The sequence below is a fragment of the Lonchura striata genome, chromosome 4, assembly GCF_046129695.1.
Source record: "Lonchura striata isolate bLonStr1 chromosome 4, bLonStr1.mat, whole genome shotgun sequence".
NCBI lineage: Eukaryota > Metazoa > Chordata > Aves > Passeriformes > Estrildidae > Lonchura > Lonchura striata.
Window position 1 is genome coordinate 30,914,802 of NC_134606.1, and position 24,968 is coordinate 30,939,769.

Genomic DNA, 24,968 nt, shown 5'->3' on the forward strand with positions numbered 1-24,968 from the left:
CCCAGTTTTATTGGAATGAGATGAACTCAGAAGTATAAATGAGATCAACTTTTAATTTGCTTCATTTTGGTCTTCATGGCATTTGTATGTTTTGTATTACAATATAGGTCACAGCTGCTGCCAAAATCCTGTACTGTGCAGCCTGCAGTAGACAAGCAGTAGGAAGGTAAAGTGTAGAAAAATGGAACAAGATGACTGCAAAAATGCATTGCAAGTAGAAGAAATTAGAAAGTTCCAGTGACAAAATAAATGAGAAGAACCTTACTTCATGGGTTTGGGGGGTTTTTTTGACTTCAAATGTCACCTGTGTGACATGCTGCTGTGTTGTTACATAAATTGAGAATTGGTAGGGCTAGAATACTCACAAACAGTGTTTCATAATACTTTTTTGTTCATAAGGCAACAATGACTACACATAGTAGTAACCTCTCATGTTTTCTGTCACTTTGAAAAGAAAGTATGTGTTAGAGTTCTACAGGTTTGTCTGTAGTAGCACTTAAGAGCTCATAGTGAATAGCTGTGATAATTCATGGAATGTTAGAGGAGGAAATAGCAATACCTATGGAAAGAATACAACTAAATAGCTGAGAAAAAAACAGACATGGATTTAACTTTGCATTTTTTTAAAGCCAGAGTTCTAATACTTTCATTTACTTTGCACAAACACGCATGGATTTTTGCATGTATACACATTCTCTCTCTGCACTATCAGAGTTTAACTTTAGCTAATTTCTGTTTCAAGAACATTAGAAAAAAATAAAGTTTCTGTTCTTAATCTTTTCAAGCTGAAAAGGGGGGTCCTTAGATGCTTTGCTCAAAGTGGAATTCATTAATACAGTACAGCTGTTAAAACTTAAACCTTGCCATTTGCATCAGCTTATCTGTTCTGCTGTTTGTAGGTGAATTGAAAACATTAATGGCACTTGATCGTGAGCAGCAAGCAGTTTATCATCTCTTAGTGAAAGCCACAGATGGAGGAGGAAGATTTTGCCAAGCTAACATTATCCTAACTTTGGAAGATGTGAATGATAATGCTCCAGAGTTTACAACTGACACTTACTCCATCACAGTATTTGAAAACACAGAGCCTGGAACCCTTTTGACAAGAGTGCAGGCAACAGATGCAGATGCAGGTATGCATTCTTTAACTGATATTTTGTCATGTTCTCAGACTTACAGTATTATTTCTTTAGTTTTATCCTGAAAGGTGTCAAATGTTTCATTAGGGCTGACAGATGTTCATTACCATTCAGGATTAGACTCCTGAAAGATATATTTTGGTCTTCCAAATAATTTAACACCTGACTTTCATGTGTGAGTATCTTGGAAGACATCCCTATAGTGTCGTTGCAAAAAAGAGGAGAGAGGGGAGAGACAAAATGTAGGGAATTTTAACTGTCATAAAGTATTAATGCTATGATCAATTAGGTTCATCCTTTTCCTCCTGGTGTAAGTAATAGGACTGTCAGGCCATGTCTGTTCATGTAAATGAGCATTCATGGATTATAGAAATGTGTACTTCTCAGGCCAGCCATTGATGATCATACCATCAAGAGAACACTGGTCAGCTGTAACTTTGTGTATATGCTGTTAAGATTCTTACTGTCTCTTTGTCCTCATTGTTCAGTTACCAATATTTAAGTGAACATGAACTGAAAATGACATTAGAAAGAGTTTGTTTATAGGCTTTGTTGTAAGGAACACAACAGCATAAAGTATATTTAAAGTGTATGATTTCCACACCTCATCAGTTTCTTAATCAAATAGTATTAATGAATAGTTGCCTCAGTTTTCTAAAACTGACCTGCTTTGTGTTATGATTAAACTAAGTTGCTCATTTGAAAGGTAACAGACAGTTGTTTTCATACTGTACTAGTCTTGAGGCTCAGGTGGACCAAAATACTTGCCCCTGAAATCTATAAGGTTTTTTTAATAAAGAAATGTTGCTAGAAATTATGTTCTGTTAATTTTGGGGCATGATTCTTAAATAAATGTACTGGTTTTGAGTCTAGTTAATTGATGCAACCTAACTCTCCCATATCCTCCTCTATTATTATAAGCTTGCTAAGAAATTCTGTTGTTCTAAAGTTGTAATTACATTTATATTATCATTATTTTCATATTAACTAGTGCTGTAACCATGGTTCATGTTCTCTGTATGACAGCAAATCAGTGCAGTGAAGTGTTAGCTTAATGTTTTTTGGAAGTAATTCTGCCCGTCACAAGAGACTTTAACTCTTTCTGAAATTTACTTGTAACATGAATGATAATATTTAGCATGCATGTCTTATTTTCGTAGCTATCGGATTATTCTGTTGTTGTGTATTTTAATGGCTGCTTCATGCTTGAAAATTGTTTTCAAAATGCAGGGTTGAATCGTAAAATCCATTATGCACTGGTGAACTCTGCAGAGGGGCAGTTCTCTATTGATGAGTTCTCTGGAATCATTCGTTTGGAGAAGCCTTTGGATCGGGAATTACAAGCTGTGTACATGTTAACTTTGAAGGCTACAGATGAAGGCTTACCTAGAAGACTGTCTTCAACAAGTAGTCTTATAGTTTCTGTTTTGGATATTAATGACAATCCACCTGTATTTGAGCATAGGGAGTATAGTGCAAGTGTATCAGAGGACATTTTGGTTGGAACTGAAGTTCTCCAGATCCATGCTGCAAGCAGAGACATTGAAGCCAATGCTGAAATCACATACTCAATAGTCAGTGGGAATGAACATGGAAAATTCAGCATCGATTCAACAACAGGTAACAGGTTACAGCTGTGAATATTATTTCAGGCCTAGTAAGCACCATGCCATAGTGACTTCCTCCATAGTTCAGCCAGGTTATGTATAATCTGTGTGCATTATCCCAGCTGTAAAGTTGCTGCTGCTGTCTTTTCACCCATTTTGCCAGCATGCTTACTAGAAGAGTGCAGTAAAATGTAGAATGGGAACTTTATTTGTTGCTTGTATTTATTGGATTATTACTTGGATTAGGTTCATTTAGCTGGCAAGAGCAAGGGTTTCCTAACTGGATATTCCCCACTCTGGAGGCAGGCAGGTGGAAAGACATAGATCTGTAATGAGAAATATAATAGTCTTTCCACAGAAGGTATATAAACAGCAGGAATGGGCAGGCTTGGCAAAAGAAGGATTAGAAATAAAATTGCTTGGTAAGACTAGTCATTGGTCCACAAAGGCAATAATCCTAGAGGAGTTTGATATAGCATTAAAGACAGCTTGGATATGTTCAACCATATGTCCAGCATGACAGTGGAGATATTAGGCTCGTATGATAGTCAGATTTAGTCTAGGGGACTATTTAGGTTATGTTGAGAATTTTTCGCTATTAATGACAATTCTTTGTTAAAATCCATAAACACCTCAATTTTAGTTTTGTTTGCTTATATAGTTCTTTTTCTAGAACTAATTTCTGGTAGAGTTGTTTGGGGTTTTTTTTGTTTGGTTGGTTTTTTTTGTTTTTTTTTTTTTTTTTTTTTTTTTTTTTTTTGTTTTGGCTATTTTTGTTGTTGTTGTTTTTAGTAAGATTTCTACCCAAGAATTAATTCTAATTGATTTTCAGTAGTTAGTTAAATAGTTTAGTAGTTAATTGTACTAGTGTAATGGAAATTGCAATTGCCAGATAAACTTCATATATTTGAAAGGAGTAAAATGGTTCCAGAAAATCCAGCAAATAAATGTGTATGCAAGGGACTACACTATCTTAACTAGGACAGTTAAAAACTTACATTACAAAATGTAAGCCAAGTTGTTTTAAACTGTGAATCTTTTGTGGTAATGGCAGGAACTCAGCATCACTTACAGGTGTAAAGCATAATTATTTCACTGGGTAGCTCTAGGTTTACAGTGACAAATCAAGCCCTGAAGAAGCTGAGTATTTGTAAGGTCAAAATAAAAAGTTGCAACACATAATACTGCAGCAGTAGCAGAGTTTGTGTGAAGCTTTTTTTTTTTTTTTTTTTTTTCTCTAGGAGCCATTTTTATCATTGAGAGTTTGGATTATGAAAGTTCTCATGAGTACTACTTGACAGTGGAAGCCACAGATGGAGGCACACCTTCATTAAGTGATGTTGTAACAGTGAATATTAATGTCACGGATATCAATGACAATTCTCCAGTGTTTAGCCAAGACACTTACACTGCAGTAATCAGTGAAGATGCTATGCTTGAACAATCAGTTATTACAGTATGTATTGGTTTCTTCCTTTGAAATACTCTGTCATGATTATCATGCTTTCAGTCTGGAAGGAATAGGTATTGATTTGAAGGTGAACATCAATGAATACCACTGAGTGAATGAAAATTTACTTTGAAAAAGTTTCAGAAGTAGGGACTTCAGATGCTGTGGGAAAGTAGACACTATTTTGTGATATGTTTATGTTCTCCTCATGAGATCATGACTTAACTTTCAGAAGAAATTCAGGAAATCAAGTGATGTTGGTACATTCTATTGAGATGACATTTCTCCTGTGAGCTGTGAAATTTGTTAAGACCAAAAGAGCTCATCTTCAGGATGAGTTTATCTTAAAGATGCTAGAGTCTATTTCAACTGTTTTAAATGCTATTGTAATGTCCCTTAGGTTATGGCAGATGATGCTGATGGACCTTCCAACAACCGCGTTCACTACACAATTATAGATGGCAATCAAGGAAATCCTTTTACAATTGACCCTACCAGGGGTGAAATAAAAGTGACTAAGCTTCTAGACAGAGAAAAGGTGAGATTTTTGTGGTTCTAGGGTAGCTGGGATTAATTTACCTATACATAATGGATGACCACCATTTTCTTACTCTTACTTCTAAGTTACCGTTTCATGTTCTAAAATTAATATTGCTATAATAAAGTGCAAGCATCTGTTTATATCAGTACTTCTGGGAGGAAGAGAAAGGATCAAATATATGAAGGAAAGCTTTACTGGGGGTTGTGCTAAAATAATTCTTCTATAAAACAAAATCTGAATTTGTTACTTTTTTCCCTTTTCAGCAAATGTTTTTAATTTTTTTTATTAATTTTTTAGATTTCAGGATATACCTTGACAATTCAAGCTTCAGACAATGGGAGCCCACCTAAGCTTAACACAACTACAGTTAACATTGATGTTTCTGATGTAAATGATAATCCTCCAGTGTTCTTGAAAGGAAACTATAGTGTTATCATCCAGGTAAATACAAATAGTGAAATACTTGAATCAGTGTTATTAGACTGCAAATTTGTGACTTGAAACTTTCTGTATTTTTAATTTAAGTTCACCATTGAGACTACTTATCAAATAAGTGCTGAGAGTTATAAAATTCCTGTTTTCACGTTATGTAGAAATTTGCAAGTTGTAAGAATCACAGAATGGGTGAGGTTGGAAGAGACCACAGTGAGTCAACCTCCCTGCTAAAGCAGGCTCATCCTAGAGTCCAATCCTGGACTCAGGATTGAGTCCAGAATATTCTTAAATATTTACAGTGAGGGTGACTGCATAAACTTGGGGTTCTTTTTCAGATTCCTTGTGTGTGTGCATGTCTATATATTATAAATTCCTTTATGTATAGAACAATCTTACAATCATACAGGAATGTTAAAATACATAATAATTTTGCTATTTCTTTTTAGACTTAAGGTTGCTGCTTAGAAAAAGATCCTTTAGGTACCTGTTACTATGAAGCTAGTGTTCTGCACCATGGCACATAGGTTGAGCCCTAATTCCCATTGATCTTCTCTGGGATCAGCAGCAGTTAGAACAAGAGTGGAATTTCATATGGCTGCATACCAATCCTTTGACTAATTTTACACTGTAGGATGATAGCAGTAGGCCACATTCTCAACTGTCTGTCTCAACTTGCCTGATTCAGAAAAGTGCTAAAGCAAAGACAGCAGAGTCAGAATCTATACTTCTTGTCTTCCTAAATCCAATAAGAATTAAATGGAAGTCAACAAAGGAATCACATTAAGACCTTTGTAGACTAGTAATGTAAATGAGCTCAATCCCTTGTGTCCTTCTGCTGTTTCCTGGCCTGGTACAGTAGATCTGTGAGTATCTGACAGTGTTGCCTGATGCACTGTGCCATCCTAACATACCACAAGTCTGCATCATTTGTAAAGGCAGCTTTCCAAAATAGGACAAAGTGAATATATATAATATGCACACAGTATGCAAATAAGATGCCCTGGATCTTGCTTTTAAAGAAACCCAACCAAAAAAAAAAAAACAAAACAAACAAACAAAGAAAAAAACCCCACCAAATGAATAACCAAACCCAAAACAATAGATTCATGTTTGTGTGCTGTCAAGTGTATCTTCTCCCCTATTATAGTCTTTCTTGAAATAAATGTTACATTAATATCTCACTTAAATTTCAGACTGTATAGCCAATGTCTGTACTATTTCCCTTACTCAATTAAAAAGGAAGAGCTCTTGTTTTATAGTCATTCATATGGGCCTGCCCTAGTTGAAGGTAGCAGAGAAAAAGCCAGAGGAGCTGCCTGAGAATGCATTTCCTCTTGTATTGGAGATGGATATACTTGGACACAGCAAAAAATGTGCTTAGCTTTTAGGAAAGTCAAAATACTTTGGATGTTCAACTGTAAATATTTGTATTTTAAAGCAATGGTCTTTGTTTTGCTGAAAGGGAAAAAGCTTCAGCTTTTTGCAGTATCTGATAGCTAAATTGATTCACTCTCTCAGAGACGGAGTATTGTTACCAGGAGTTTTTACATCTCTGAAACAGATAGCATTTTGTTATCGTTTTACTTCAAAATAATGTTTCTACTATTCTTGCTTTTCAAATGAGTATGAATATAGAGAAATCTGGCAGATACTGTAGAGCACAAGTATACTGGGAGAGGCGTAACAAGTGTCAGATAAGGTTATATGTGTGTGTAACATACGTGATAAGCCAGTGTATGTGGAGTCTCTGTGAAACCTCAGACATCCACATGATGCAACTTGAAGGGATTTTATTATGCAAATTTTAAAACCTGGATTTCATATTTTTACTGGGTGCCTGTAGCAGCCACAGCTGCAGACAGAACTCTTAATTAGGGGCACAAGGGGTCAGATGGAGGAGTGTATTTTTCTAGTCCTCCCAACAAAGGCATTAGATTATTCTTAACAGGTGTTTTCTCTAAATTTCAAATCTTTGATGACTTGGTAATTAGGCTACAGTAATACTAATTCAGACCAGAAGTGGAAAATGTAGTGTCAAGGCTGAGCTACCTTCAAAAATACAATACAAAGTTTAAACAACTGCCTTGCTCCTTTTTGAGTCTTATTCTCAGAGTGTAGTAGTTTCCCTGAAGCAATATTGTCATTTTGATTTCTCTTGTACTGATTAACTTGTTTGACAGTAGTTTTTTGGGGTTTCTGTTGCAAGGAGGAAATCAGCATCAGACCATATCCTCAATTATAACAAAATCAATGTGTATTATATATCTATAGGAAAATAAGCCTGTTGGATTCAGTGTGCTGCAGCTAGTGGTGACAGACAAGGATTCTTCTCACAATGGTCCTCCTTTTCTCTTCACCATCCTGACTGGAAATGAAGAGAGAACTTTTCAGATTACCCAGCAGGGAGTTCTGACAACAAGTGCTGCACTGAATCGCAAAGTGAGAGATCACTATTTGCTTCATGTTAAGGTAGGATGTTTCTGTCATGTTCCTCTTACTGTTTTGCATTGTAAGTATTTGATTAACTTTTCCCACTCATGTTCACTCCACCAACTTACCTTTCTGTTAGGAAATCCTGACATGCCAAGTAGTCATTTGAGGCATGTCCCATGAGGTGATGTCTTCATAGACAAAATCTGTTGGTTTAAATACTAATCTACATCGATGCAATGAGAAGTTCAGTTAAACTCACAGTTAGAAGTAAGGTGTAAGTGAAACGTTAACTGGGTGAGTGGTCTTAATAAGCCCTTTGCCTTCTGGTTGGAATGTTGAAAAACCAGCAGGGCACAGGTCCCTTGAGCCATTTTCTATTGACTGCAGAATTCCTCTTGCTGCTGTCGTTTTGACCCTTGAAACTGTGTGCTGGACTAGACTCGCATGATGAAAGCAAGGATATTGCACAACATAGCAGTAATGGAAAATTTTCCTGTAGTGCCACATTCTTTTTTCAATGGCAATTGAAAACATCTTTTTTTAAGTTTGTACATTGTTTCATAGTATTTTCAGTAGACCTTTTTTCATAGCATTGAAACTTGCAGTGTAGTAGTTTGAGATCTCAGGATCCTGCAGTGGAAACCACAGCATAAAACTCAAAAAATGACCCTGAAATGTTATAATATATGCTACATTTGCCATTGTTGTGCAAAAAGATCAGACCATGTCCAAGGTTACATTAAACTAGCTAAGTTCTCTCAAATACTTTTTGTAACCTTGTGTGAGAAAAGTTCAAACCAATTATTTTAATTTTATCTAGTCCTTTTAAATTCAATTATAAATTAAGCAGCTGGGAGCAGAGGACTTAAAATTAGTAGGCTAAAAGTAGATGTCCTTAATTCTTAAACTTCATTTCCAGATTCAGCTTTTAAGAAAAATTCTTACCTTCATTTTCACATGAGGAATCTCTTTTAATCTCCAAATTATTCTTATGCATACTATTGCAGATAATTTATGAGTAAACATGCAGTTATAGTATTTTCAAATAATACTGTTTATAACAGTGTATGCTGAATTCTGTCTACATTGGGATAATTGTGACATATTTACACAAAGTCTGTTTTCTTTGGGAAAAGAAGAAAAAATTCACACAGATATTGTAATTTGCTGTTTGAGTCACTGAAATGCTAGTAACCAAGAGCCATAAATATAAGGACAGATATAGTTTCATTTAAGTGTAGTTTAGTTTGGGGTTAAAGAATTGGGATGAAGATGGGGGCAGGTATATCATTCCTCTGTTAGCCATTTTTTTCCTCAATAGTGATATGCCAACTCCCCCAAAGTCACCTTTTTGTTTATGGATGTTTTTCCTGTATGTGGAATCAGTGAGGTGCAAGATTCATATGTTTTCCTTTAGATTTTCTCTAAAAGTAACTAATTTCTATTTATTTTGCTTTTTAAATGTATTCTTATAAATGCATGTACAGGCAGTTATATTTGTTCTGCATAGACTGTTACACTGACTTTGTCACATTTCATGATTTAGCTGCACCTTTGGCCCTTCCTGATGTGCCTAGCTTTTTTTAAGTGTGAGATGACTGTTTAACATCTTCCTCTGAATGGAATCTTGTAATTCGTTCATTTCTAAGTCACTTTCTGGTCTCTAGTCTGCTTGTAAACAGCCTGTCAGTACTTCAGCTATCTTGTCTTCAGCACAGCAGCTGAAAAGTGCCTTTTTATTAGAGAATGAATATGGGCTATTTTAATGGCATCCAATAGCTAAACAAGTGTCTTAAAACAAATGTACTCATTTTGAACAAAGACTTGTCAGACACTGTAAATCATTAAAGCAGACTTTACTAATGTGCCTCTTCTTGTCAGTATTTTGGACCTGTCTAATCTGTTGATTTCCAAGTTTCTCGATTGGTTTCTTGAAATTTATCACTATCTTTTAATTTGCCATTTGGCATTTTACACTTTGCTAGCTTTTTTCAATAGACATACTGCTATTATTTGCTATTATATTACAATCCATGGGTAGGTATGGGGGCATCCAAGACTAAAAGTAGCATTTCCCTATCACAAGACTCCAGTTCCAATGATACACACAAAATTTAGGCATGGCTGTTGAGGAAAAATACTCTTCCTCTGTTCCTTTAAAATAATATTTTTTTCAAGTCTGTAGGAAGGCATTTTCCCCAGTTTGCATTATATTTAATTTCTGCATTTTGATCTTGCAAATCACAAGTTAATGGCTGTGCATGATCTCCTGATACCCATTTTCAGTTTTTACCTCACCTTTACTGGTATGCTTTTCAATTTTGACAGCTTTCACCTTAGTTGCTTTCTGAATGGCTTGCTGAGGTAGTGATATTTTTAATTTACAGGCATATTTTCATTTGAAAAAACTTATAACCAAAAAAAAAACCCACTAAAACTAAACAAACTTTCCCCATATGCATTCTGCATACCCATTACCTCCAGAAGATTTTACTTTTGTCATTTTAATGGAAATAAGGATCTTTTTTTTCCCAGTGGTCACCTTATATGGGCATGTCAGTGATATTTGCTTGTGCTCTCTCCAAAGGAAATAGATTATCCATTAACAAATGTCTCGCAGCATTAGTGTGCGAAATCTTCAGCTATGAGTCATGCAGTCCTTTGTACCACACTCTGAAGTCTTCAGTTTAAAACCACACCACATTTTTAAATATCTGCACTATTGAAAAACCATTTTGCCTGGGGCTCTTCTTTCCTACTTGCTGTCCATTTGTTATAATTTTGCTTGTCTGTTTGTTTTGACCCTTTTCTTGTTTCCCTTGGGCATTTCTTCTGTAGCTAAACTGCCTGCCTTGTCTTGTTTCCAGGGAGAGATCTAGGCAAAACAAAACTTTGCCAACTTGAGCTAAAACTCTCATTATTTATTTGGGTAACTGGAGGACAAGTTTCTAGCCATGACTGTCTTTGGAGTTAAAAGAAACAGATGAAGATATGTAGTTCTATGAGACATGCATTACCTTTTAAAAATGCCACATTTACGTGCCCATCCACAGATAATCTTGTGCCTGGAGTTACTCCTCTTTTTTTAAATTTGTATAAAAAAATCAAAAGCATCCTCTCCACATAGATCTTCCAAGTGTGCTCTCTAAAATTATTGCAAAATCTCTTAAACTATGCAGAATATCTTCTACTTTCTGAGCCTTGTATATCCCCACTGTACCTTTACATATCTCCAATTCTTATTTAACTATTTCTTTACTGTCACTTTCAGTAACTGATAGAGAGTTCTGGAAAAAGTAGATGGGAAGTAAGAGGTGAGAAATTGAAAGAAAAAAGTGAACCCAAGGGACTAGTCTTAACTCACTTTTCCACTCTTTTTTTTTATTGTCCTCATACAACAACAGTGTATGTCTTTGTCCAAAAGGGGTGGAGAATAGGGTGTTCAAACAGGCTTTAAAATTGAATTAGGCTGATACAGTTAAAGATAGTTGATTAACTGTCTGAAGCAAATAGCACTACAGGTACCCACCTCTTGTTTTCTTCTCTGTGACCAAAAATCATGAAAGGCAACATAATTAACTTTCTGCATGCATTTTTTTTCCTTTTGAAGTACTATTTGGCACAGTACATTTACTTTGTCTTCCAGATTGCTTCTTAATTGTAGTAAAGCATGTTGTACATTTCTAGTGCATGACTCATTAAAGTTTGTAATGTATTGCCATGCTTGATATTAAAAAGCTTCAAGCACCATCTGGTGTCTGAAATCAACTACTGTGCGTTTCCTCTGTATTTGCTACTAGTGTTAATAGCTTCCTGGCATTTTCAGGTAATAAGAGCACTGTAAGCTTTTAATCTTGGGAGAAGTGAAAATATGTTTCTGTGTGCCTGCTTATATAAGCTTTTTAAGTTTTCTGTGTTAACTTTTATGTTAGAAATTGTGTTACAGAATTTATGTAAAGCATTTAAAGCATTTTCCTATAGGACTTTTTGGTGGGGGTTTTTGGGTACAAAAATACAGCTCAACTGTATACAGGATGAATATCTAGAGTAGAATTTGAGATAAAGCAGAAATGTAAATCTGTCCTCATCTTTCCTTTAGGTGGCAGATAATGGAAAACCACCATTGTCATCTTTGACTTACATTGATATTAGAGTTATTGAGGAAAGCATTTATTCTCCAGCAATACTGCCTCTGGAAATTTTTATTACAGCCTTTGGAGAAGAATATTCAGGTGGTGTCATTGGAAAAATTCACGCAACCGATCAAGATGTTTATGATACCTTGACATATAGTTTGGACCCCAAAATGGAATCCCTGTTCTCTGTTTCCAGTACTGGTGGAAAACTAATAGCACACAAAAGGTTAGACATAGGACAGTATCTCCTAAATGTCACTGTTACAGATGGAAAATTTACAACTGCAGCTGATATTACTGTACACATCAGACAAATCACACAAGAGGTATTAAATCACAGTATCACAATACGTTTTGCAAACCTGTCCCCTGAAGAATTCATTGGTGATTACTGGCGCAATTTCCAGAGAGCATTGAGAAACATCTTGGGCGTGAGGAGAAATGACATCCAGATTGTTAGTCTGCAGCCTTCTGATCCGCCTTCTAATCTGGATGTCCTCCTGAATATTGAAAAGTCTGGTAGCTCTCACCACCCAACAAGAATTTTGCTCCACAAGATAAACTCTTCTGTGCCTGACCTAGAAGAGATTTTGGGTGTCCGGATAATTGATGTGTTTCATAAGCTCTGTGCAGGCCTTGATTGTCCTTTGAAATTTTGTGAAGAAAAAGTAACAGTGGATGAGAACATCATGTCAACCCACAGCACGGCCAGGTTGAGCTTCGTCACTCCCCGTCATCACAGAACAGCAGTTTGTCTTTGTAAAGGTAAGAAACACAGTGAGGGAACTGTATCCTTGAAAAGATTGTTCTAGTTTTAAAAAGCAGTAATCCACAGATGGAAATTTATATTACAGGACAAGACCAGGAATGTTCTGGAACTCTTTCCATAGTATTTGCCTAATTTTATTTATAGTAAAGAGTAATTCTTTCTTATCTCATTACCTCATTTCAAGACTTTACATAATACAAGTTTATGGGAGCGGATTTTTTTTTAATAGCTACACCTTCATTTTCCATTTTATGAAAGAAGTTAATTTTTTTTTTTGTTGTCACCTATCCTATATTGATGGCCATTTTCAGTCTCGTGTGTACAGGCAAGTTCCTGCCAAGTACCTAAAAACCTCCTTGTTTCTGCTTAGAGGAATACCGCACACAGTTTCCAAACTTGTTTGGGAATGAGAGGATATGTGGGAAATAAATATTCATTAAAATATATGTAAGGATAAAGATTTCTGACAGAAGATTAATTTATCTTTATTTCCGAGGAAAACAACAGTGCTTTTTAAAATCAGGACTTAACCGTGCTGGGTGAACTTGCACATATGAAGTAAATATTTAAGGACGACCATTCCTTTTCTGTCTTAAATACAGATGTGCTTTTCTCTGCTCTCCCCAACCTACTCTGTCTGTGTTTAATATCTACATGTAGGGTTTTCTGGTGAACGATTCAAATGGTAAGCCTTAAACCACAACACCAGTTTCCCAATTTTACCGATTGAATTAGTAATCAAGATAAGGATGAGCATCAGCCACTCTTATGTTATTTGTCTAGTCTGTGCCAGTCATGCTCCATAACTGTTATTCACTTCCTTGTCTGATAGTTAGGAATATCATTTGGGGCACTTTGTGAAAAGGGGCTTAAGAGTCTGTTTTCACAAAATACAATCACCACCAATAGAAAAGAAATCTTGGGTTTGATTTTACAGAAGGGAAATGCCCCCTGGTGAACAGCGTGTGTGAAGGAAACCCATGTCCTGAAGGTACTGAATGTTTAGGAGATCCAAAGGAAGGAAAATACATCTGTGTTTGCCAAGACAGCAAAGCTGGACAATGTCCTGGTAAGGAATTAACTTTAAAAAACTCTGTGTAAAACCATCTTACTTTCCAAATATAAATTTGATTCCAATCCTGTGCTAATACTTTTTATGCCTTTCTGTATTCCTAAGCATCAGCTGGCTCTGCTGTGACATTTACTGGGAGCAGCTATGTGAAATATCGTCTCATGGAAAGTGAGAACAAAGAGGAAATGAAGCTGACAATGAGACTTAGAACTTACTCTGCTCATGCAGTTGTTATGTATGCTCGAGGAACAGACTACAGTATCTTAGAGGTATATTAAAATCTCCTAGTGCATATCTCCTCCTTTCTTTTTACCATCTTATTATTTTTTGTGTCAGATTAAAAGATTGATTCATAACATCTCTTTAGAATGGTTATAATTGAAAATTGCCTTAAAGATAGGGTGTGTTACACATCCAAGTGACAAACTTGTACAGAAATTTTTACATGTGTAAACAAACAAAGCTTCCTGAATCATATATTTTAAACAACTTGAAACTTCTTTGTTTTTAATACTGAAGTCCATACAGGAAAAGTTACTTAAAGCACAAGATGAAAGGTATTGATGTATTGTAATACTTTGATTATGATCTGTGACTGCTTTACTAGAGGAACAAAATATACAAAGTGTGTTACAATTAAAAGAAACGTACAGAATAAATCACAGTTGCTGTGACTGAAAAACAGTGTTATTAAACTGCTTTTTATGACCACCGTCATTCTGTCTCTCCAACAAACATAAACTTATAGATCAATATTCTATACTCTTTAGGTATGCAGACTATTGATGTTGTGGCTTTCCTCTGTAGATCCATCATGGAAGACTGCAGTATAAATTTGATTGTGGCAGTGGACCTGGGATTGTCTCTGTTCAGAGCACTCAGATAAACGATGGCCAGTGGCATTCCATATCTCTTGAAGTGGATGGAAACTATGCCCGACTTGTTCTGGACAGGGTGCATACTGCATCTGGTACTGCTCCTGGTACACTTAGAACACTAAACCTAGACAATCACGTGTTTTTTGGTGGTCACATTCGTCAGCAAGGTACAAGACATGGTAGAAGTCCTCAGGTTAGCAATGGTTTCAGAGGCTGTATGGACTCCATTGTACTAAATGGACAAGAGCTGCCCCTAAACAGCAAGCCACGAAACTACGCACACATGGAAGAATCTGTAGATGTCACTCCTGGATGCTTACTGACTGCCACAGATGGCTGTTCAAGCAGCCCATGTCAGAATGGAGGCATCTGCAATGCACTGTCAAATGGAGGTAAGCTGCTCTTTATTCTTCTGCTTTTAGTTTTCAAAACTGCTTCTCAACTTTTCTGCTTTGAAGGACAAAACAACTTGTGCATAATTCTTGGTTTCCCAGAGTTGTAGAAGGTCAGTTGTTGAATAGGTAGGAAGGCTGTGTGCCTTCAAGATTCAGCTCCTTGGGGTATGAGGTAGACAAAGTCCATGTGGCAAAGTGGGGATTTTATCTTCAGTGCTGACATATGAGGTCCATCCTCTTAACAGCCTACTTTGGAGTCTTTCTTTAAAAATTCCTTTAAAAATTCTGAAATCATTGGGACTTGTCCCAACATTTGTTTTGTGAGAAAAATGTTGAAGAAAACTCTTTACTACTTTGCCTTTGCCTCATCTTTTGATAAAAACATTTCTATTTTTTCCCATCCTTTCTCTCATGTAACATGTTGGTGGGTAGGGAGGAATTTATCTTAAATCTGTAGGTGAACAGATTGTGAAGGATTTTATCTCAAATCCAGTAAAGCCGTATACAACTTTCAAAAATACTGTATTTGATTTTAGGTTACTACTGCAAGTGTGCACCTTTGTTTATGGGAACTCACTGTGATGTAAGTGTCAACCCATGTGCTTCCAACCCCTGCCTTTATGGTGGGACTTGCATCCCAGTCAGTGATGATTTTATCTGCCAGTGCCGAGGACAATACACAGGTCAAAGGTATGTTTGTGTGGTTCATTGTATCAATTAACCCTGTTTTTTTTATTTGTGTTTCCTACTTAAAGCTCAGATCTGAGACATACTGGAGCTGGCTGAAGTTAACCAGCAGCCCCTGTGTTACAGCTCTGAATCTCACATTATAAACTTGCTTGCAGTAAGGTAATATTCAGCTGGTTTTGTTTGTTTTGTCTTTGCAGATGCCAGCTGGGTCCATACTGCAAAGATAATCCTTGCAAAAATAGTGGCAAGTGTATTGACAGTTTGGATGGACCTGTTTGTGAGTGTGAAGCAGGCTTTCGTGGAGAAAGGTAGGTAGCATTCCACGTATATCAAATTTCAGTAGTTTTAATTAACAGATTAACAGTTCAAACTGGTTGAAATCTGGGATGTTGATAAAACAGCAAAATGCATGTTAGTGTGCAGTACCTTATAATAAATATATCTACAATTGTTGAGAACAAGATTACAACAAAGATTACTGATGTAAACTAAACATCACTGCTGTGCTCTGTTTCTGATAGGTGCCTGACTGATGTCGATGAATGTGTAGAAAACCCATGTCTCAATGGTGCCCTTTGTGAGAATACTTATGGTTCATATCACTGCAACTGTAGTCGTGGATTTGGAGGCAAACACTGCACAGACATTGTTCTCAATAAATATGTTTCAACATCTTGGAACATTAGCTTAGCTGAAGTGATTGGAATTATTGTTTTCGTCACAGGAATCTTCTTGTTAGTTGTGATTTTTGTTGTTTGCCGCAAAGTGGTTGGTAGAAAGAAGAAGCACCAGCCAGAACCTGAAGACAAGCAACTGGGAGCTACAACAGCCTTCTTGCAAAGACCATGTTTTGATGCAAAATTGAATAAGAACATCTATTCTGACATCCCACCACAGGTTCCTGTTCGTCCTATTTCATACACTCCAAGCATTCCAAGCGACTCCAGGAACAATCTTGACAGGAATTCTTTTGAAGGGTCTGCTATCCCTGAGCACCCCGAATTTAGTACTTTTAACCCAGATTCTGTACATGGTCACCGGAAAGCTGTAGCTGTTTGCAGTGTTGCACCAAATTTGCCACCTCCACCTCCCTCCAACTCACCTTCAGACAGTGATTCAATACAGAAACCCAGCTGGGATTTTGACTATGACAGTAAGAGACATTCTTATTTTTTACTTTCCTGTTAAATGTGTGTACTGGTACAATTTTGATACGAGTACAAAGTCTCCCATTTAGAGTACAAAAGGCATTATGACTTTACTGAGTTTTGTTTCTGATCAGCCTTCATGCTCTACTAAGTTTTGTAAAAATGTGCAAGTCTCAACTTTATATGGTATTGATTCTTTAATCTGGAATCTATTCATTGTCTCACTTGAAATATTTTCTTTCAGCTAAAGTAGTAGATCTTGACCCCTGCCTTTCTAAGAAGCCTCTGGATGAAAAGAACTCCCATCCTTACAGTGCAAGAGAAAGCATGTCTGAGGTCCAGTCTCTCAGCTCCTTCCAGTCTGAATCATGTGATGACAATGGTACGTAAAAGACAATCATTCTGTACTGCTGCTGATGTTCATTTGTTCTGTCTTTGCATCTGTATCTCTTAGTAACAGTAGGCTTTGCATATATTGAATATATATTAAATAGTAGCTTATTTAATATATATTTGTATTTACTTATGTTAATACCTAAATATATTAATTTTAAAAAAATATTTTATCTATCTCTACATCAGCTGTTAATTACTTTACCTTAAAGTTATATATAATCATTCTGCTGTTAGAATATTACAGTGAAATCAAGGTGCTCAGAGCCTTGTGTTTAAAACGTATTAGAATTTGGTAAACTCTTCTAGGTTATCCTTAGTTATCATCTTATACAAGAATACAGTGAATTTTAAAAATGGCCTCTGCACAAATATAACTTTCACTTTGCTGTTCAGCTCTCAGTATAAAGCTTTCTGGTATTACAGTTTCATTTGTTTCCTTCTCTTTTTCTTGCTGCGACCTCAGCTCCCATATGGATCAGATCAGTTCTGAGTGAGAGCAGAGTTTAAGGGACTGCTTGTAAGTTTGATTACTTTAGTAATGAAGGAAACTGCACAAAAAGGAATTTTGTTATAGTAGAACAGTATATTTGGCTTTCACCATGATTGAAATGAATTATAAAAACATTTCATACATTGAAAAAAGCCAATATAAAAATATAAATATTTTGATCCCACCTCAAGTCCATCAAAATATAATCAGCATACATACTTGTGGGTTTGATTATTATTAATTGGATATATTTTCCATTGTGATGACAGATGCTTTTATAGTTGATATGAATGCATCTATGTATTCAGAAACATGTTGTATTGATTGGACAAAGCCACAGTTGTGCCATAACTTAATTTGCTAAGTTAAGGTGTGCTTTGACTCTTTATTCCACTTTCTGCTTTTGTCTCTGCCTGGTAAAAAAGAACTTGAAATTCCTTTAGCTTAGGAATAAAGAACATTCTGCTTCTTAATAAAGTAGAGTGATTTGTTATTAACAGCATGAAAAAATCTATCTGGTTGAATGATTGGTGAAAGTAAAATGGTATGCTTGCAGTCCTCATTATTTCATCAGTGGACCTGATACCAATTTCCAACTTCTTTTCATGTGGTTTTAAGTGTCATATTTTATGTGTTGTTCTCCCCTCCTCACTGTCTCATATATTTAGTATATTCTTCTTCCCATTTCCTGTCATGTACTGATTACTCATTAATACATCATTTTAAGAGAAATAGCTGTAGTATCATAGATCCTTCCTTCCATTTTGATAGATTTAGAATTTATTAGCTTGATATTTAGTCCCTGAGCTGTGCAAACAAGTTGCATGTGCTTACTTCACTTTACCCTATAAGAATAAATCCTTCTCCATTCCAAAACTATCTTGAGGGAAAGGGAAGACAAAAAATGCATTCATTTAAGTTTGGGCTTTTTTTAAAATAAGTCTCTAACAGCCTGAATTTGGTATTCCTACTGTGATATCTCTACTCATATAAAATTTAAGTAGATAAGTAACAGAAATTTTCATTAGGTATTTTTCATATTCTATCCTTTTAGTGCATTTCTGGGAAAATTTCTTTCCCATATGTACACATAGTTTACATCTAATACAATAATCCTTAATTCACCCAACACAAGCCTTGAGAAAAGTCTAGTTTGTTGCTATGTAGATAAAGTATTATGCAAATTAGTGTATTTAGGCAGCATTTCAGAAATACTAACACAAGCAGCCTTGTGCTCATGCAAAATGTACTTCACAAGTAGTTACAAGTACTTTTGTATGTTTAGCAATAATAAAATTGATCTTTAGATATGTGTTTTATGTATTACATGCAACTACTCTCTAGATTGAGAGTAATTGTGCATGTACACTAATAATGTTGTTCTATAAAACAGTAACGAACTGCAATTTCACAGTGTTGATGATGGGGTTTTTTTTATGTATCTGTCTGCTGTTTAAAGTGATACTAACTATAGGTTTGTTTTAATTTGCTCCTTTTATACCTTTTACAAGCTTCCGTAGTGACTGTAATACACCTTGTCAATGCTGTTGTTGACTCGGTGGAAAAAGAAGGTATATACATGTTTTCATATTTATTTACTGCTTTGGAAGCGTAATGCACGTTTGTTTTCTTACATTGTCTTCTAGTAATGTAGTCCTAGCCAGATGTGAGTTATAAAATATTATTTACTTAGACTTTCTGATAAATTATAGCAAAAAATATATTTATATTGTATATCTGTTAATATTTTCTTGCATATGCTGTAGATGCCTTGTGAACAGGTTTCAAAGTGTGTTTTCTTGGGGGAAAAAAGGGATTGGCATAAAAAGATCTTGGTGCTTACTCTCTTCTGAAAATATTAATACTAAAGCTGCCAGCAGAATTGAGACAACATCAAAGGCAAACACATGCAGTACTGTAGATGAAACAGCAGCAGCCTCTGCTTCCCTTTCTTCTCCCACACACACCTGTTGATACCCTTTCCAGCTGAGCAGAATCAAAATGGTCTGGTATCAGTACTTACTGAAGATTGGTCTTCAGATCAATCTGCCTCTTAAACAGAAAAAAAATATTTTTGTCTGCAGCTGAGATATATAGCCATATACATCCTCATCAGTTTAAGTAGCTTGTTACTAAGCAGCCTTACAACAGTACCTAAAATGTATATTTGGGTATATGTACACACACGTATATTTTTGTGTGTATGTAGTATGTGTTTGGAAGTTAGAAAGAGGCAAGGTAGGTATTTTCAAAGGTATTTTATTTCCTTTCTGCTAACATTTAAGAACTAACCCCTCTGGGAAACACAAACTCTTAGCAAAATAATAATAGTAATAAAAGTGCCAGTGAGTCTATATGAATGCTAACTGTTGTTTTAATTGACTAAATACTACTTTAAGTTCCAGTAAAAGGCAAATTATTCACTCCATAACAATGAATTTGCAGAGATTTCTTCTGAAATAACATCCAGCCTATGCTATTTCTAGATACAGACTAGGAAACATGTTTTTTATTTAGTCCTACTTAAAATTGAGCCATTGTAAGAACGTAAAATCAATTATAGTAGCTAAAGTTTCACTTTGGTTTGTTATCTGAAGTAAACCCTTTTTAATTTACGCAGACACACAAAAGAAAGTAGACAAATGCAAAGACTTCCAATTACTTGAGAGTATTTCATTAATGAGGGTACCATTTCATTAATGTGTACCTATAGACAATAGTCCTTAGTGCAAAAAAAATTGCAGTGCACATTACTTGGGAATGGGAAAAGAAACAAGACTAAAAGAGGCCAGATCTATTAGGGGAAATATTTAATAACTGATTCAGATTTTCTCTAAGATTTTAATTGGTAGAATCTAAAATTATAGATGTAGTTCTCAAGTCAAAGATTCAAGTATTGCTTGGTGTTTTAGTATCACCATAAGATAAACACAAACATTGTGTTTATGCATTGTATGCATTGCAATTGTAGAGAGATTAAATATGTCCTACTCCAGCTGCATCTTAAAGTTTGAGAGTTTCTGCTCTTAATAAGCATTTCTTCTTTCAAAGCATCTTAGGTAAGGAGTTCTGCTCTTGAGCATCCTCAGGGAGGGTGTTAGTTTAAGAAGCAGAGATCCTTACTCAAGCCTGCAGTAAGGTCATGTTCTAGGAGAGGTGGCCCTTACCTTTAGTCTCCCCAAGTGATTCTGTCCAACAGGCATCCTGGAAGCATGAACGGTAGCTAATCTCATCGTAGGACAGTTTTAGGTTGTAGCTTGATGCAAATCAGCAGTGCTGAGTGCAGGAGAAAATATAGCTCCAATCTAGCAGATTGTCACGTAAAGATGGGCACATCCGGTTCTAGTTTGTGTTTCTGCCATTTATGTTAAAGGGTCTTTGCCTCAGAAGAAGAGGAAAACAGATCTCTCCACTTGTTGAAAGTGCTATAAATCATAAAGCCTATTGGCTTTAGTTTTGCACCCAATTTCCCAGGAAAAATTAAGAATGTTGTCTTCTAAGTAGACTACTGATGAGAGTCTTCTCCTGGAGTTGAGGCCAGAGATGTTTTAAGAATCTCAGAACTCAGACTGACATCTCTATTAGTCTGAACAGCACTTTTCTTGTCTGGGCTAGGCAAGCTTAAAAAAAAATAGGAACTTCTCTCTGAAGAGTCAACCTCTGTCCCTTCAGTCTTCCAACAGATGAAAGTATGAATTCTTAGGAGAAGATTCTGCCATTAGGAAAGGCATCACTCATCCTTAGAGACTTTAATAGGGAATATAGATTCCTGAAGAGAGAAAGGTTTAATATTTGTCAGGGCAGTTCTCTGCTGAGTGTGAGTTGTTGGAATAGCCGTACAAATGGAGGCAGGTTTCCCAGAGTTTATGTATGGAAGCCAGACACTAAAGTGTTTATGTAACCAGATACTCAGGAGATACTTTGAAGTGTAAGTGCCAATAGATGGAGCCCTGTATCAAAACACAATGGTAGATACAAGGAAAGAATCAGATCAAGTCCTATTACCCTGTGTAGCAGAAGTCCTGAATATACTGATAAAAGGATTTTCATAAACTCCAGACTTCAGATTTTACCACAAGACAGCTACGTCCCAGATGTGCAGTACATTAATTCAGTAGCTATCCTACAGTTCACGTCTTAACAAATAAGGAGCCCAGGAGAAAAAATTAAATAAACTTTAGTATTGCTAATTAAACTGGATAAAAACAGTGTGAATGTCATAGTGATTAGTCATTGTTTGTCTTCATATTGGTTCTACTATTTGATTCCTAACTAGAGATGTTTTCTCCTTTTTCTTCTTATTCTGCCACCTAAAGAATCTTTTGCTGTTCCTGACCTCAGCAATTCAAGAGGTGACTTCTGCATGCAGTTCATTGATGATCACCAAAATTTCTGTTAATATTTGGTTCTAACACAGACTTATTATCAGTTGCTTGCGGTGCATTTGTCTGCAGTGATTTCTCTTTACTAGATTTGCACTGTATTACAACAGTGCATTTTTTATTGATGTTCAGATGAGAGAAATGATTCAGTTTTAGTTAGTTTAGGCTTACATCTAGTTTCCAGCAAATACAACCTTATTCAAAGGGAGTTTGCAAGAGAAGATCAAGTCCAGTCATTTTTGCATGATTAAGCTTGATTTTCCTGTTTTGTTCTTGTAGTTGAATGTGGAATGTCTTTACTAATAACAAAAGATTTTTATCAGAGGTGTTCCTGTAGAGCTAACATCATTTTGTGAAACTAACTTTATAATGTGCTTGAGTGGCAGAATCACTTTAAATGGGCTGAAATACTTTACCAAATAGAAATTGCTTATTTTATGTAAGAAAGTCATAGGTTATATATGCTAAATATATTCTTAAGAAAATAGGCCATTGTTATCACCGTAACTAATTACTCAGCAACAATTAAGTATTTAGCTGCACCAGGTAGGGTGTTGATTTTTTGCTATCCACTGAACAGCTTTGTATTGTGACAGCATGTTCCATAGGTGACTACAGCTCTTCCCATGTTAGGTGTGATGTCTGAGAAAATGTAAAAGTTCAAGTGTGAATGATGCACTATCTCATGCATGGCACCAAGTAAAGTTGTGTTGAATGTCTTCTGTGCAACAAGGATAAACTGCTGATTAACAAGTAGTGTCCTAATCACGGTGATTGCATTGTTTTAATATATGTGTTGGTTTTTCAGTTCAGACTGACTTGAATACAATATAGTAATACCATTTTTTTCTTTAATTAACTTTTCAGGTTATCACTGGGATACATCAGATTGGATGCCAAGTGTTCAGTTGCCAGGTATCCAAGAGTATCCAAATTACGAAGTGGTTGAGGAGTCAGCTCCCCTCTACACAGATCCAAATGCCATCGATACAGACTATTACCCTGGTGGTTATGACATAGAAAGTGATTTTCCACCTCCACCTGATGATTTCCCTGCACCTGATGAGCTTCCACCGTTACCACCTGAATACAGCGACCAGTTTGAGTCAATACAGCCACCCAGAGACATGCCAGCCGTAGGTAGCTTGGGTTCTTCTACAAGGAGCAGGCAGAGATTTAACCTTAATCAGTACCTTCCCCATCACTACCCTGCAGATATGTCAGAACCTCAGACCAGCCCCAGTGGCGGCAGCGGCAGCTACAGAGAGCCGTACGCTCCATACTCACTGGGGTTCAATCCAGACTTTGAAGCACCCACTGTAGACAACATGTCCATGTCTGTGTACGCTTCCACAGCCTCCTGCTCGGATGTGTCGGCATGCTGTGAAATGGAGTCTGAAGTCATGATGAGTGACTATGAGAGTGGAGACGATGGTCACTTCGAAGATGTGAAAATTCCTCCGCTTGATTCCCAGCAACATACAGAAGTCTGACACACTCAACAAAAGTGCCTGGACTCTAACAAACTTTATCAAATCCAGAACAATTTTCAAGAGCTTTTTTATTTTTTCTTCTTTTTTTCCAGCCACGATGAATGCTTTTATTTCAGTGAGCTAAACTGGCATGGCAGCATTGGATCATGCAATTCATTTCACTAAATGAACCTCTTTCCATTTCCTGACCTACTGTATTTGGAAAGTTCTAAGATTTCCATTGGCTGTGCCATTTCTGAACATCCTTTATGTATTTACATTGTTCTATGTTTAAAAGAAATCACATACCACTTCTCCATGTTAGCATGACACATATATTTATATAGTTCCAATGCAATTAATTTTCTCCTATTTCTTTGTAAATTCTATGTACAGTTTTGATTTTATTAGTTTTAACTAGATTTTGTAGATATTTTGTGAATTTGTTTTCCACTGAAACTAGTGATGTTAGTGTGCCATTAAAAATGAGCACCCTGACTTCTTATAATCAGGGCATCACTGTATGTATTCCCCTGAAAACTAAGGTTTGACATTTCATTGTAAAACATTCAACATATTCACACAATTTCAATTGTACATACATTAGGTCTGATATTTTTCTGGGTCAGCTATTTGGAAATGTCTTAAATGGGTTGCTGTATTTTAGAACTGTAAACATTTTTTTCCCTTCTTGGAAAGTGTGTTGGGGACCCTCTGCATACCAGTTTAGAACCAAAACCACCATGACACAGTTTTTATAGTGTCTGTATATTTGTGATCCAATGGTCTTGTAAAGGTTTTTACTGAAAATTATCATTAGCCAGTCTTTCTTACTGACAATAAATTATTAATAAAATACTTTAGCTTTGCTCTGTGTATCTCTATTATATAATATACCATTGACAAAGCATTCAGTGCAGCATTTTTTACGTCTGTATATGTTTTGTACTGTATTAAGTTACTTGCTCCAAGCAACTCCTTTTCCTCTCCTCTGAAATCAGCCTGCAGCTGTGTTAGAGATGCTCACAAGATGGCAGTGTGTGTCTGCTTAATGGTGTTTTTAAAAGTAATTGGGCCAGTCTGAATAAAGATTGATGGGTATCAAACTGCAGTAGCCTTCTCAGTAGTTTGCATTTTTCTTTAAACATATAATATCAGCTGTGTAAATTGCTGAATATTTTTTTTCTCAAGTCACAAAAATATATACAAAAAAACCCTCCCAAGATCTTTAAAGTAGTTTCTCTCCTCCTTTATCACCTGAATACTTCCTTTCATGACTAGTTAGCCCTTGATTGTTCACCTGCATGCTGAAATGGCCATGCCATTGTCTGACTTTGTGCTCAATAGCTGGTGGTTTCCTGCAATTATATTTCAATTGCCATTTCTTACATTAAGTTCACACTAGAAGTTTACCTTGAAGAAGTAAAGGTGGAATACACTTTTCCTGTGTATTATCCAGCTGCTTTTCTGACTAGAAAAGAACAAAGCCTTTAACAGAGTTCTCTAGCATAAATTTGGCCTGATGGTAAGCTAAA

The 24,968-nt window shown here is 36.0% G+C and overlaps 1 protein-coding gene across 6 annotated transcripts in view; it reads left to right on the forward strand.

Annotated features, from left to right (window-relative positions):
• The window catches only part of FAT1 (FAT atypical cadherin 1), a 102,937-nt gene extending 78,393 nt beyond the window's left edge, over positions 1 to 24,544 (forward strand). For 3 of the 6 annotated variants that reach the window (XM_077782862.1, XM_077782864.1, XM_077782865.1), the window contains 17 exons: positions 900 to 1,133; positions 2,370 to 2,759; positions 3,988 to 4,202; positions 4,597 to 4,734; positions 5,035 to 5,178; positions 7,444 to 7,641; positions 11,705 to 12,506; positions 13,448 to 13,579; positions 13,688 to 13,851; positions 14,390 to 14,852; positions 15,392 to 15,545; positions 15,743 to 15,853; positions 16,067 to 16,698; positions 16,938 to 17,075; positions 19,091 to 19,150; positions 21,896 to 21,931; positions 22,829 to 24,544. In XM_077782862.1, coding sequence (XP_077638988.1) covers positions 900 to 1,133; positions 2,370 to 2,759; positions 3,988 to 4,202; positions 4,597 to 4,734; positions 5,035 to 5,178; positions 7,444 to 7,641; positions 11,705 to 12,506; positions 13,448 to 13,579; positions 13,688 to 13,851; positions 14,390 to 14,852; positions 15,392 to 15,545; positions 15,743 to 15,853; positions 16,067 to 16,698; positions 16,938 to 17,075; positions 19,091 to 19,150; positions 21,896 to 21,931; positions 22,829 to 23,454 — 4,637 coding nt within the window. In that variant the 3' untranslated portion in view covers positions 23,455 to 24,544. Of the gene's footprint in view, positions 1 to 899; positions 1,134 to 2,369; positions 2,760 to 3,987; positions 4,203 to 4,596; positions 4,735 to 5,034; positions 5,179 to 7,443; positions 7,642 to 11,704; positions 12,507 to 13,447; positions 13,580 to 13,687; positions 13,852 to 14,389; positions 14,853 to 15,391; positions 15,546 to 15,742; positions 15,854 to 16,066; positions 16,699 to 16,937; positions 17,076 to 17,552; positions 17,607 to 19,090; positions 19,151 to 21,895; positions 21,932 to 22,828 lie in introns of all 6 variants that reach the window. The other 3 variants (XM_077782866.1, XM_077782867.1, XR_013339887.1) reach the window with 2 other exon arrangements.
• The last annotated feature ends 424 nt before the right edge of the window (positions 24,545 to 24,968 follow it).